We start from the raw sequence: 14338 nt of genomic DNA, 5'->3' as shown, positions 1-14338 counted from the left end.
TAGGTCTGCCGACGGGAGGTTTCCTTCTTCGAATTCCTTCTGATTTCGGCGTTGGTGTTCGGGCCCCGGGCACACCACAACTTTTCTGTGTTGACGCCAACACGTAGGACTGTCTCCAGGACTCTGTCCTGACAGCGGTTTCTCCACTATTCGTTATGCCGGGCCTCTGGCATCTTTCTCTGGCATTCTCTCACTTGCAGGCGAGACTAAGTCAGAGGGCATCCTCTGCATATGGCCCTCTCTCTCTCTCTCCACTTTTGGTCGGTTTGTCATTGTTGCATACAGGTCCCTGTTGAAAGGGCTGTTCAGTTTTCCTTCGAGGGTTGTATTTGATCCAGCATAACCTGAAGCCAATGGAGAGGAAGGACATTACTAGTTATTAGAGGCAATCGCATATAAGCAAATTGTGTTGCCTGCATATGGAGTTGCATGTGGGAATGAGAATCCTCTTCCCCTAGAGGGGAGTCACTCCCGGTGAGGTCCCACTTGGCCAGACCCCTAGGGAGGGTCTTGCTAAGTGGGTTCACCTCTCTAGCCTCACAAGGGGTGGCTCCCCCACGACGAGAAGGGACAAATACTCTCTATTTGTCACAGGTGGCAGTCACCATATACATATAAATCAGTTAGTTCAAATCAAATGCTGAGGTTGACATAACGCAGCTGGTCAGAGTTACACCTACACTTGCCGGAGACTGAATAATCAGTGTAAATCATTAAAAGTTATGATAGAGCAGATGCTAGCAGTGATGCTAGCAGAGAATGTAGTACAGTTGGAAGAGCAGTCTTGCAGAGGCCAAGCAAATAAGCTCTAGAGTAGGAAAAATGTGAGGATTTGGCTGAAATACCGATAGGATATATTAACCATTAATTCTAAACTGCTAACACAGTATATGAAAAATGTTATTGTCAAAATGCAGTGGATGAAATAAGATTATAGTGCACAACCAAGCAATGGCACTGTCTCAAATAGAAAAAAAACGCAATCTTCAAGACTCACCGTGTTAAACCAGAATTTTACAATTGGTGCATGGTAGAATGCATAAAACTTTCGTGTGATTGGAAGTCTGCGAGGTTTTGTCTGAATTTCAAGTTCATGCTTTGTGTCAATGTTATCCAACACCCTTACTTCTTTAAAGACTTCCTGGACAAAGAAACATGGGGTTAGTATGATAATTAAATGATCTAATTGATAAGCATTTTAATAGTTCCAAATACGCTAAAAAGGGTACAACACCATTACAGTCTAACCATCTTTAATACCTGCAACACCTTAAAAATATAATTATATTGAACATAAAAAGTTGGTGTAATGTGAGAGAGGTGGGGGGTAGTCGGGAGGAGAAAAAACACCCAGTCTATCTTCACCTGATAAATGCTGTTCACTATATCTGGAGGTAAAATTGTAGCAAAGCACAATTTTTCCGATCTGGCATAACTGGTATTTGGAATCATGGTGCTCAGGATTACCAGAAAGCAAATGATTGCCCCTTTTGTACATGTCAGGGCGATTTATCATTTGTATGCCGAATCGCCTCTACCTGTGAAACCGCCAGCACTTTTTACTGGACATTTGGACTTTTTTCTTGTTTTCTTGAATAAGGGGAGCCTTTTTCCCCTCACTCATTCTTTTGCTCCGACCATGGGAACCGCTTTTCATAGTAATTTTACTTTGTTTTATGGAGTCATGCTTTCCTCCATGCTATTTAAAGGCATATGTGTTTTTTTACTTTTGTAGCACACAGCACCCTCTCTGCAGTGTTGCTGGGAGCCCTCCGGGCTCACATTTTTAGATTATTTTATTTTCCCTGAGAACTACTGTTCTCAAAGTCAGAGGAATACTTGTTAGCTTTTCCTTTTGAGAAATCAGCACACACCACCCTACGTGGAATGCTGAAGGGTGACCTAGTATTCCCTTTCTCTCTGCTCCTGTAACAATTCTGTTACAGTGACAAGCATATAGTTATGGCTGGTGGCAATGGACGTGTTCTACCAACTTCTGTGCAACCTTTGCTTGCAGGCGGTCTTCACATTGACCCAAAATGGTGGCTTCTTTCTACCGTCCTGGGTGGGGGAGGAACTGGTGTGAGTTTGGTCTTCGGCAAGAACCCTTTGTGTAGCCTGTCAAGACTCCAGTGTGTTTGTGAGGACAGGAAGCATGGGAGAATCCCAAAACTATGCAATCCTTTGTCTTCTGGTGTCCCTTTAAGGAACCAGTTCCCACTGTTGGGCTGGCTGGCCTGAATGCAAACTCTCCCTGCATTTTACAGAAAGGGGTGAGTGGCTGACCAAAAGAAGAGTGTGAAATCCTAATCAAAGGTGAGGATCCTGAGGAGTCACCACTGGAACACCAATACCCTGGGACATTCAACCATATTGCAGTGTATCGCTTTAACGTGAACAAATCCTCCTAGAACTTTGATGAGGTCCACTTGGACCTCCAGAGACAAGATACCCCTCCTCAAAGTCCCATCACCAGAGTGCAGGACCAAATAATCGAGGCCCATTGACCAGGAAGTAAACGTTCATCCTTGGAGCCTGTGAAAAGGCACCAAAACTACAGCCTGATGTTGAGGCAAGAAGAATCCCTTGCCGAAAGTCCTTTCTCTCAACTGCTGCTGCAACATACCTTCCAGAGTCCCTCCTTTTGTCACAACGATTAAGGAACAGGAGACCGGTCCAATGCTGCTGCACCGTGAAAGAATCCAGCAGCATCTTCTTCATCACTCCTCAGGTACTGTTGGACTTGTGGTAGTATATACCTCATGTCATTCTGTCGCTTCTTTGTTGCTAGAGTGCTGATTCAGGTGTTCGTCCATAGCTTTCGCCCAGGCCTGACGTTTGTGCGCCTATAGGGAGACTTTCCTTAGGTTCCTGAAACCTTTTGACCCACAAAAGCATCTTACTTGTAATTGAAGAATCCTCTGCAACTTTGCATTTTCTGCTGTTGTGCCTTACCTGCTTTCCCTGCAATCTGACTTTGAAGAACTCAAACGTAAACAGGGATGGACTGCCAAAGCCTTAAGGTCGCTGAAAACGAATACACGTCTTTTAAAGTATTGAACTGCTATTGCTGGTTTTGAACAACCCTTTTTATTCCTACAACAGAACATTTTCTGAGTTGTTATAACAAGTGATTTTGCTTACTGTGTTCATGATCTGTATAATGCCCTACTATTGGTTTACTCACCTGAAAAATTACTTATGTTTTATTTTGTGTTGATTACTTAAAATAGCACTTACCTGAATATACTGTTACCTTGAATACAAACTATCTTACTAGTACTAAAAGTGTGTAAGAGTTTATTTGGACCTATGTATTTCCTGAGTTCATTGTACTTACCTAGAGCCTGGCTACTCTGCTATACTATCCGTACCTTGAGTAGAACAGACTTCTACTAGCGGTTGGGGCCTGTATACCAAGTGATAGTTTTATAAAGTCTTCCCCCAAGGAAACTTTAGGAAAACTCCACTAACAGTACCGACGGACTGAACGGTTTGTAAAAGGCAGAATGTCTTTCAGTAGATTAGTTGCTGCCTTATCTTTAGGCCATATTGTTTGAGATCTCGATTAAAGAGGTTTCTTACGTTATCAGACTAGACTGCCTCTTCTCGACTGCCTGGGTCTACTTGAGGCAGAAATTATGTGAGTGCAAGGCAAAGAAATTTTACTCCAAATTGTAAATTTAAAACCATAGTTGAGGACCAATGTTTGTTTACCAGATCCAAGATGGGAAGCAGTAGGGTGCCACTCTCGGGACACTTGTTTTTCTGGATCATTTTCGTAATATATACAAAAGTGCAGGGCTTTATGTGGGTCAGGTCTTTGCTCTACTAAACTCTTCACTTAAAATGGGACTTGGTGGCATGTTTAAAGACCTCATCAGACACTGGGTGGTGCAGTAAAAATGCAGAGGTAATAGCATTACTGCTGAATCACTGCACTGGCCAATCACGGTTTGGGGGAAGTCAGAGGATTCACCTCCAACTCTGAGCACAGGTGAATGCGCCGACTTTCCGCCCATCTTCAGCGAAATTACTGCAGCGGTAATTGCGCTGTAAATGCTCCCTTAAGTCCATAAAAATGGGGACTTAAACCGACAGTTGTGATCTTGCGGTAATACTACAGACCAAGTGGTGGTAACGGTAATTGCGCTGGGCGGTATTCCAGCAGATTTGCTGCTGGGATACTACCCAACTCCTGATGAGGTCCTAAATGTCTCCAATGTCTGTAGAAGAGAAACTGGCCTAAAAGCAGTGAAAAATCTAAAAAAGGATTGCAATCTGCAGTTTGGCACCTTGAGACATTTTATTTCCAGTTTACACAGTTCTATAGGAGTTAGAGGTCATGTAGGCTTTATGGCAATCAGGAAAATTCTGTACAGCTAAGGGGCACATCAGTAGGGCAGAAGAGAAGAGTGTGTGTAAAGGGGATGTATGGAGCACTATCTGCCAGGTCCAACTCTTATTTGAAGTCAATCGATACAATGTTTATGCCTTACAAATAAAGGAAAAGTTGAATGAGAATTTGGATATAAACAGGAGGCTATTGCTATGTAAATGTATGAGGGGATGCAGAAAACATGAGGGGGTATATAAACTGAAAGGTCACAGCATTGCTGAGGAAAGCACCAAATGACCATAATGTGGGTGGGACACAGTTTGGGTTAGGGGGCACATAATCCTTGAGTTAGCACTGTGAGTGATGCACATTTGGTGAGAACCGAGAACTGAACATGGGAGGTGTCTAAAGCAGCAGACTGAGGATTACCGAAGATGATCTGAGGGTTAGGTAGAATTTCCTTCTTTAGTGCAATTCTTTCCACTTTGTGAGTCCCCAGCCATTTTGCTGGACTATTGGATTTTCTGACTATTATACTAAGTAAGTGGGAACCTTTTTCCATGCTCACTCACTCTTTTACTCTGTACTTCGGAAACTTTTTTTACGTCTTTCGGATACTTTTTAATGGAGTTATGCTTTCTTCCATGTTTTCTGGCATCTACCTTTCACTATTGCAGCACACAGCACTTTCTGTGCAGTGTTACTGGAAGCTTCTCGAGCTTTACTTTTTATTTTACCTGGGTTAATTAGAGTTACCAGGTAAGGGGGCACCCTTTTGTCCCTCCTGTATTTTATTTTGTTAGATCAGCATACTATCTCATGTGGAGTGCTGAAAGGGAACATTGTCTCTCTTGTCTCACCTTTTCAGTAACTTTTAGTTACTGTTACAAGTTCATCTGACAGGCTGGTGGCCGTGTTCCTTTTTGCACAACTTTTTGTGGACTTCTCCCGCAGGCTTTCTTCCCAGCTCCAATAGGGACACATGGATCACCATTTGCCTAAAATGGTGGCTGTATGTTTTTTAAGCCCTGTTCATGATGACTTGTTCTTACTAGATACTTCTTCTACCTTCCCTGGGTGAGGATGGTCTCGATAGGTCTTTTGTCTTTGGCAGGCTTCCCTTAGAAAACCTGCCAAGGTGGTCCGAGTGCGTGAAAGGAAAGCAACTATGGGATACCCTCTAGCATTACATTTTTTTTATATTTTACATAAAACTGTAATTTATTGCCCATACAATTTTAATTAAGAAACATACTGTTCATTTAATAAAGAGCATATTTCTGCTCAGCATGATAATAAGTGCCAGTTTAAAACCCTCAAACATTCCTATAATAACCACAATCACAACATTGATTCCACATATCTACAAAACACCTTGAATCAAGATCATAATAATAACCTGATTGACAATTCTGTAATTTAGGTCCCATGTAGGACCTGGTGTGTCACAACCTTAACTGCGCATCCACACCTATCACTTTAAATTTAACCTGCAGTATTGTTAATTCCCTATTGTCAGGTTATCAATAACAATAGACAAGGGACTTTGATCAAGAGACAAGGGACTTTGATGAACCAACGTTCATTTATATCATGTCGGCTCAAGTTTCGGCTATAGTAGTTCCCTGATTTCTAGTGGACCAGCCTCTTCAGGACAAAACTATTTTGTGTTAGCAGGGTAGCATCAATATTTCTACAGAAAGAAATTTAACAAAAGGCCTATAAATGTATAGCAATTTTAGTTCTATATCTACATATTCAAATCTTGGCAACACCATTGGGAACCCACTGGATTCTCTTACTTGAGCCTTCTTCTACCTGGGTAGGAGAGGTTTTTTGTCTTTGGCAGGCTTCCCTTGGAAAGCCCGCCAATGTGCTCTGAGTGCCTGGAAGGACAGGAAGTGGGGGAGGTACCCTAAACTGCATTGGTCTTTGTCCAGCAGTGTGCCTGCCTGGAACCAGTTTGAACTGGGAGGCTCGCTGTCCTCCTGGACTGCCGCCTCCAGATTTGCATGAGAGAGTTGCATGGTGATTGGCAGGCTTAGACAGTTTTCTTGCATAAAAGGCGAGGGCCCTGGAGCTGAACCTCCGATTCGACCACTGGACTGAAGATCCAAAGAGGAATTCGAAGGAAGTCCCAGCAACTTCCAAGTGACTGCCAGAGCCGTTGAGAGATCGCTGAACACCTGACCTCAAATTCCGAGTGACAGGGAAGATCTCTTCAAGACGACTTCCTCCCAACCAACCAGTATGAGGACCACCTGCATTTTGTTCAATCCCACAAAGAGCTGTGACCCTCCCGGGCTGCAAACTGCCAATACCCTGGGACATGTGCCATTTTGCAGTGCAACATCGTGCGAAGCGCGTCCTGGTTGAAAACTCATGGGCATCCTTCTAGGCCTGCAGTGACACTTTTCCACTCCTTGAAGTCCATTCAGCTGGGTAGAGGTCCGAGAACCGAAGAAAAGTCTCTGGATGACAACCGTCGCCTGTGAAGGGCTCCAACGGACCTGTACCGCGAAGATCCAAAGCTGGCCGTCCCACTGCTCGAATGCATCAGTCTGTTCCCTCCAAAGAGTGTTCTTCATCCATCCAGGCCAAGAAACCTGAACTGTGGACAACTGTCGTCTCACCTTGGGACCAACCTGCTGGACCAAGTTCTTCATTGATAAGGTACTGTTCCAAGCCTAGGTACTTAACTTGGTCTTGTTTCATTGCTCGAGTGCTCTTGGAGGGCTGCAGTTAAGCTGTTACTTGCACCCACTCCAGGTCACCCAGAGTCCCATTGGGGTGAACAACCCCTTGAGCTCTAAATTGCTCAGACTAACTATAACCTGACCTACCTGCAAACCTGAAAACAACCTCATAGGCTTTGTTCTGTTTGCTGCGTACCTACCTTTTTCCTCCTCAGCCCTTGGTCACTGGACCACTAGTGCCCCCCTTGACTCTTTCAGACTCATTTAGTATAGGGTTGGACTTTTGAAGAGTGGTTAAGGAAGAGTTAACTAAAGATGCAAGAGTTGATCACAGTTTGCTTATTAGTATTAGTAGTTTTCACTAACCTTTGTGTTGCTTTACATTTCTGATTTAAAGAGGGTTATCTTTTATTCTACTGTGATTTTAATGTGTACTTGCATGACTTATTTTCTAAAGCCTTAGTGTATATACAATAAATAACTATTTTATATAGTTGCTAGTGTGTTAATGTTTCCTTGAACTAGTAGTATGCTCTAAGTACTGTGTGCCTCAATACAGCCCTTATCCCTCCTAGACTACGCCTGGCTGCCCTGCCATTGCTACCAAACCTTTGGGTAGTTCAGGCTAAGCTCAAGGGGTTACAACTCCGTCACCTAACGGGGGCTTTTCAAAGTTCTGTCACAGAAGGTAACTTGTCTAAAACTCGCTAACAGTGAGTATTACTATAAGAAGTATTAAGAACCGGAACCTCTTATTTTATTATTTTAAAAAAACTTCTAAAGCACAATTTAATCCATGTATCAAAGCATTGAACAACATCACATCTACAATATTTATAATCAATTTATTCTTGAACAAATCCATAAAACAGATATAGGCAAAAAGACAAAAATATCCAACAAGAAACATAACCACATTTAAAATGATCAATAGAAACTGTGAATATCATAAGTGCATAAATAAGTCAAGAAAGCTGCAAAATCAGTTTACTTTTTATTTGAATTAAAACAATGAAAAACACAAATTGTAGGATAGATTTAATTCAACGATTTAAAAAATAACATACATGAACATCCAAAAGACATCTAAAGTTAATTATGTATCACACAGAATATACTTAAAGAGGCCAAACAATTTCACAGTAGAACTGAAAAACACTGATTTCACATACCTTCAGAAAGTACAATAAAAAGCTGCGCTGTACGACTGTCCAAAAGAAACTTGAAATATTGGTTTTAGCCAAAACCTTCAGGGTTTTTAATAGAAAGGGCAGAAGCATAAAAAGAGAGGGTGTCTCACACTGCCTTAGAGGCCAAGTCCATTGGACCGCGGCTCCACCAAGACAACACTGAATGCCAGTGGCCCATACAGCAAATCCTTGACCGCAAAGAGCCCGTTGGAAGTTGGGGGCAAGAGAGTGTGCCCCACACTGAACTTGATTCCCACCCCCTTGTGCCACCCCCCTCCAAGACAGCACTAAAATACAGTGACCCTTGCGACAAAGCCTGCACTGCAAAGGGTGCACCAGATGTTTGGAGGCAGTTGGGCTGTTGAGATGTGAGCTAACTGGCCCAGATTGTGTTATCATGCTGTCCACCAACTCACTGGTGCAAAAGTATTTACATTATATGTGAGGTCAGTAAATATTGCAAAGTATTCTCCCTGCTTCTCACAATACTAACTAGCTAATCTGACTGAGTCGACTGTATGCTTGGAGTGCCAACAGTTTTTTATTTGATATATAATAAAAATAATAGATAAAACAATAAAAAACAAATATAGAAGGTTAAGCAAAAGAACATTATTGTGTCCAAATGATGCTAAGGTGGGTAGGAAAAAGTCAAATGTAGGTGGGGGGGGGGGGATTGGGCTGGGGGAATAATTCCAGGCACTTGGAGCAATTGCTGAGACGGTTTTAAGGTAATAAGTATGCTTAAATGGTGAATCTTAAAAAGGCTGGAATACAGGTAAGCTCTTGATCCACTGGAGATGGATAGCTTGGCAGCCAGATAAGCTGGATGGCCCAACACCACAGCTTTGTAGGAGATACTAAAAATCTTACACAGTGCACAAAGCCCCAAACCCTCAACTTGTTATGCTGGAATCTTAAGAAGAATGCCAGGCAACCACTCACAATAGGCGCCATTTACTTTGATTGAATGTATTTCAGGCTCCTTGAGGCAGCACTAGATGTTGCCGTCCATGTAGGCCTGCTTCATTGATAATGAAGATAAACAAGCATTGGGGAGAGATGGAAGATGAACACTGAGATGTGTGAATAAGACATTCAGACATAAGATATATAGTGTAGTACTGAAGGACGTATTGGAATAAGACAATATATATTGCGGAAATATAAGTGGCAAATAAGAGGGAGGGTACATCGGAGAGATGAACAAGACGCATAGAAGCACTTAAATATGGCTGGCAGATTAGGGCAGTAAGACAGTGTGATAAGACCAGATCTTGTTGTCTCTAAGGGGACAATAAGAATGATTTACGAAAGTCCTTGGTATGATCAATGTAATACTTAAGCACCCCTATGACATCCAGGAAGTGAAGAGCGTTCAGAAGGTGTTGATGGTCAGCTGAAGAAAACTGGTAGGACCAAGGGTTCGTTCAGGTGGAAAAAGAGGATGGATTTTATGCATAAAGTTCAGATTGGTCCACAGGAGGAAAGTGAGGTGAGGCGGTTGCAGGGAGTGTGTCTGAATCTAACTCTTCTAGCTGAGGTAATAGCTACCACAAACATTGTCTGCCAGGCCATTAACTTAATGCTAGCCACCTGCTTCGTCTCAAATGGGGGCCCTCATTAATTTGTTGAGAACGCTATTCAGCTCCCAAATATGGGTAGTCTTGCGTAAAGGAGGAAAGTCCAAAGAAGTCCTTTCCTAAATTCTTTCACAAGTTGGTGTGACCACAGCGAAGGCGCCACAGATGTGCATGTGTAGCAGAAGTGGAAGCCAAACGGACTTTGATTGCACAATAAGCGAGGCCGCTTGTAGCCAAGGAAAGCAAGTAACGTAGGATTTGCAGTGGCTTGAAACGAAGTAAACATTCATTCTGTGACCGGAACACCATACAATTACAATGAACCTCTTCCATTTCTTACTATAACAGGAGGTGGTGGAATTGGCCCCAGCGTTGGACAGAACATCTCTGGATTCCTGGGCAATTGTCAACATGGTAGAATTCTAGGGAAGTATGCATCATGATTTGCTCCCTTTGCTCTCTTTCCTGCCACTTGGGAGCTAGATTTGGGGTCCGCTACATATTGGACTCATCTTCTGAACCTTTTGACAATGCTGTGGTGATTTTGGAGATATGAAACCATAGTTTCCATTTCCCTTCCCTTCCGGATCCGTTCCAGGTTTTTGGCAGCCAGTATACTTCTTTATTCAAAAGACTATGCTTCTCAGGACTCCTTGCCCGCTGCTTCATCTCCAGCCTAGCAGAACAAGGTTGGGTTGCAGATAAGAAACACCTGTGTCTGTCAGGTGTTAGCAAGTATCGCCACCTGAGGCATGCAATTGTTAGCCACCTTTAAAAGCATGTTTACTTCAGTCCAGAACTAGACATTGTCGCAGTGTTCCTGCTTGTAGTTGGTCCCTTGTTCCTGGTTATTCATTCTTAGATTCTAGTTCCTTGTTTCTTGATGCATAGGTTTTCCTCACTATTCTGTAAGCGCTATTCCAACATGTCCCTCATTAGGAGTCTTTTGTATTAATGTATTCTCCCTTTACTGTTAAAGCAGCGTTTGTGGGCTTCACTGACATTCCAGGTGGTTTTTATCATCTGCATGAGTATTGTCTTCACGTTACCTTTCTTCATATGTTTGTATTCAGATCTCATTTTACTTGCACATCCTTGGTGTTAGTGTGCATGCATGTTGGTTCCTGAGTTGTCTGACGCATATCTATTCACTGTGCGATCTTGTGCACATTTACCTTACCATTACCATATCCACTGTCTTTTATCTCCTCATGCCAGTAGGAGCCAGGTTGTGCAGTCCAGCTATGATAGCTTGTGGCGGAGAACCCTGCCTTGTACCTGGCAAGCAGATTGTGTACTGGTGGGAGCATGACAGGCGGTGCTGAAGAGAACTAGAAGCTCTGAGAATCAGAACAGCCACATCCATGCTGGCACCACAAAGAGCAGTCTGCACAGCTGCTGTTTGGCTTTTGTGGAGGACTATTGGGATGAGAGGACTCGGCAGAAAAGCATAAAGGAAACTTCCAAAATGGAAATTGTCTTCTAGGCTGGCTGGTTGAGGAAACCTGCTGTCAAACAAGTCGCACTTTAAGTTGTCCATTGTGGCAAACTGGTCCATGTCTGGTCTTCCTCAAGTTCGGAAGATGACTTCCACTTGGTCTTGGAGAAGTTTCCGTTTGTGGCAGGAGTGATGTTCCCTTCTGAGTGAATCGGACAGAGTTTGTTTTATTGATTTATAAAGTTCACCACACCCCGAGGTATGTGGGGCCTTGCAAGACAGCTTAGATGCGTAGGTTACATACATATAATCATAATAAGTGGGTAATTAATACAGGACAAACATACAGAGTAGCAAAACGTATACAGATAATATACAATGTCAGGCAGGTAAGGAGACATGTACTGCCATGAGGAAGCCGGTGCAGTACCTGGAACAGGTTAGGTCCTCTGTGTGCTGAAACCAGTCTGTAGTGCAGAATCATTCGTAGCTAACCACTTTTTAGTGTTAGTTCTGATGTTTTTGAAAAACTGATCGGAATGCAGATGGAGGGGGGAGAGCATTCCAGGCTTGGGCAGCCTGAACAGGAAAACTGTTACCGCCCACTCTTTTCAAGTTGAATCGTGGTACTGTGATGCAGAAGGAGTTGGTAGACCTGGTAGGTCCTGAAGAGGTTGTCTTAGTGATTTTCTCTCTTAGGTACTGTGGGGCCGCATTGTTAAGGCATTTGTGGGTAATGGAGACTATTATACATTGAATCCTGTCCTTGATGGAGAGCCATTTGTACTTCCTTCTGGTCTCTGAAATATGCTCTCTCCTAGGGATGCTCAAAGCTGTTCTGAGGGTGTTATTTGTAAAATGTGGAGTTTGTCTAGGATTTGTTTGTTGGCTCCTTCATATAGAGAATTGCAGCAATCGAGTTTAGACAGTTTTAAAGCTCTCGCTAGTGTGATGCAGCTGTTTGTCGACAAGTACAGTTTGCAAGCATGTATAAGCGTGTAAGTGTATGAGGTTGCAGAGACTGTCACATTAACTTGTTTGCGCAAGTTCAAGGTGGAATCGAGGTAGAAGCCTAGTGTTTTAGTCTCCTTGGGGCCATTGATGATGACGCTGTCTATGTTAAATGAAGAGTATTGGACATCAAGTTTGGAGAGGTTAGTGGGGGGGCCAGGATCAGTATCTCGGTCTTATCATTCAGGAAAGGATATGGACTGCCATCCATGCCTGAATGATAAGGTACATTTTGTTGACTAGTGCAAATTCAGTGTCATAGTTGCCTAATAGTGGTATAAGCATCTGGGTGTCATCTGAGTAGTTTGTGTAGATGACTCCCAAGTGATCACGTACGTCAAAGAGAGGCTTTGTAAATATATTGTACATAGTCGGAGAGACACAAGAGCCTTGCGGCACTCCGCATGTAATAGGGGATGGGTCTGCAGCAGCAGATGGAGAAAATGCTCTCACAGATCTTTTACTCAGGAAGGATTTAATCCTGTCTAAGGTCTCTAGAGAGAAGTTAGCCACTGATGAAAGGTGTTCGAAAAGGATATTGTGGTCCACCAGATCAAAAGCGGCTGAGAGGTGTAATAGGAGAAGTAGGGCACATTGTCGGTTGTCTTTCAGTTGATATATTAGCATTTTGAAATCTATTAGAGCAGTTTCAGTTCAGTGGAGTGGTCTGACGCCAGATTGTCTAAGACCTAGGAGATTGTTGGTCTCTAGATATCGCTGAATATGAAGGTATGCAGCTTTATCAATTATTTTTAGTAAGAATGGGACCGTCGTGATGGACCTATAATTAGTTGAGATGGCTGGGTCTAATGTCAATTTCTTAAGTAATGGCAGAACCCATGCTTCCTTGAGGTTTGTAGGTACCTTGCATGTTCTGAATGAGGCATTTATTAGCTTGATGATGAATGGGGCATGGTCTCTAGTGGCTTCTTTGATTATGTGGGCAGAGCACAGGTCACCTTGGCATCTAGATGGTTTGAGTGATGCTATAATCTTTTCGACCTCTAAGGTGGTGACTTGGTTATGTCTGTCTAAGTTGTATATTTCCGGAAGGTGAAAGGGGGACAGGAAGATTCTCTGGGCCAGAGCCGTTTTCAACAAGTCCTGCACCTCAGATGATAGGATTTGAGATTTGGTACAACCTTGTTTTCGGATGTAAAACATTGTGGTTGTGTTGTCCGTGAACGTACGTACTACCTTTTCCCTGCAGTTGGGCCGGAAAGATTGAGGGCCCTGAACACTGCCCTGAGCTTCAACACATTGATATGCAGAGACTTTTCCTTCAATCACCAGAGATCTCACACATGAAGCTTGTCAGTGCAGGCTCCTCAGCCCTCATTTTAAGCGTCCGTTGTCATGGTCAGTTGATGTGTGAATGTTGAAGGTATCTTGCTGGCAAGGTTGGTGCCGTCTGTCCACCAACTTCTGGTTGGAAAGAGATTGTTGTCTCAATGTTCGGAGACCCGAGTCCCCCAGTCATCTATGAATTTTTGCAAGGGGCGCAGGTAGAGCACATTTTTGCAAGGGGCGCATGTGGAGCCTGAAATTTCTGATGAGTGGAATGCATGAGGACATCATGCCCAAAAGTGATTTGATCACGTGTACTGAGGCAATCTGTTTTAGCGACAACGCTTGAACCTTGGACTGTATTGTGTGGATTCTATCCGCAATTTTGATTGCAGTTGAAGTTGTGGTGTCCAGGTGTGCAGCTAGAACATTCATTTTTACACACTCTTCAATTTAGCATTTGCATCCTTTTTTCATAATTTAAAGTGTGTGTCTGTATTCTCACAGGTTTAAAATGTACTCACAGGTTTAAAATCCACAAGTAGAGAATACATATGAAAATGTTCACAGCAACGTTGTGAACGTTTTCTTTGTGGAAATATATGTATTGTAATGGAAATAATTACAGCTGAATGTATCCCCATGAATGTAATGATGTTTATTTAATTAGAAGTTTTTTCTAAATTTATTTTTGTTTTGAAACAATTTAATAACAACAGAATATTAGATATCTTACATTTATCTCGTTTCGGGTCTGCTTTTTTCACCATCATTAATTGATACTGTGAAGAATA

At 42.8% G+C, this 14338-nt stretch overlaps 1 protein-coding gene across 2 annotated transcripts in view; it reads right to left on the bottom strand.

Moving 5' to 3' along the window:
* Nucleotides 1–14338, bottom strand: part of TRPM7 (transient receptor potential cation channel subfamily M member 7) — a 2599208-nt gene that overhangs the window by 1103879 nt on the left and 1480991 nt on the right. For both annotated transcript variants that reach the window (XM_069624956.1, XM_069624955.1), the window contains exon 19: nucleotides 998–1141. In XM_069624956.1, coding sequence (XP_069481057.1) covers nucleotides 998–1141 — 144 coding nt within the window. The remainder of the gene's footprint in view (nucleotides 1–997; nucleotides 1142–14338) is intronic.

Source organism: Ambystoma mexicanum, chromosome 11 (assembly GCF_040938575.1).
Source record: "Ambystoma mexicanum isolate Mex_15411 chromosome 11, UKY_AmexF1_1, whole genome shotgun sequence".
Lineage (NCBI taxonomy): Eukaryota > Metazoa > Chordata > Amphibia > Caudata > Ambystomatidae > Ambystoma > Ambystoma mexicanum.
Note: the sequence above shows the minus strand (reverse complement) of the source record. Positions and strands in the feature narration are given on the sequence as shown.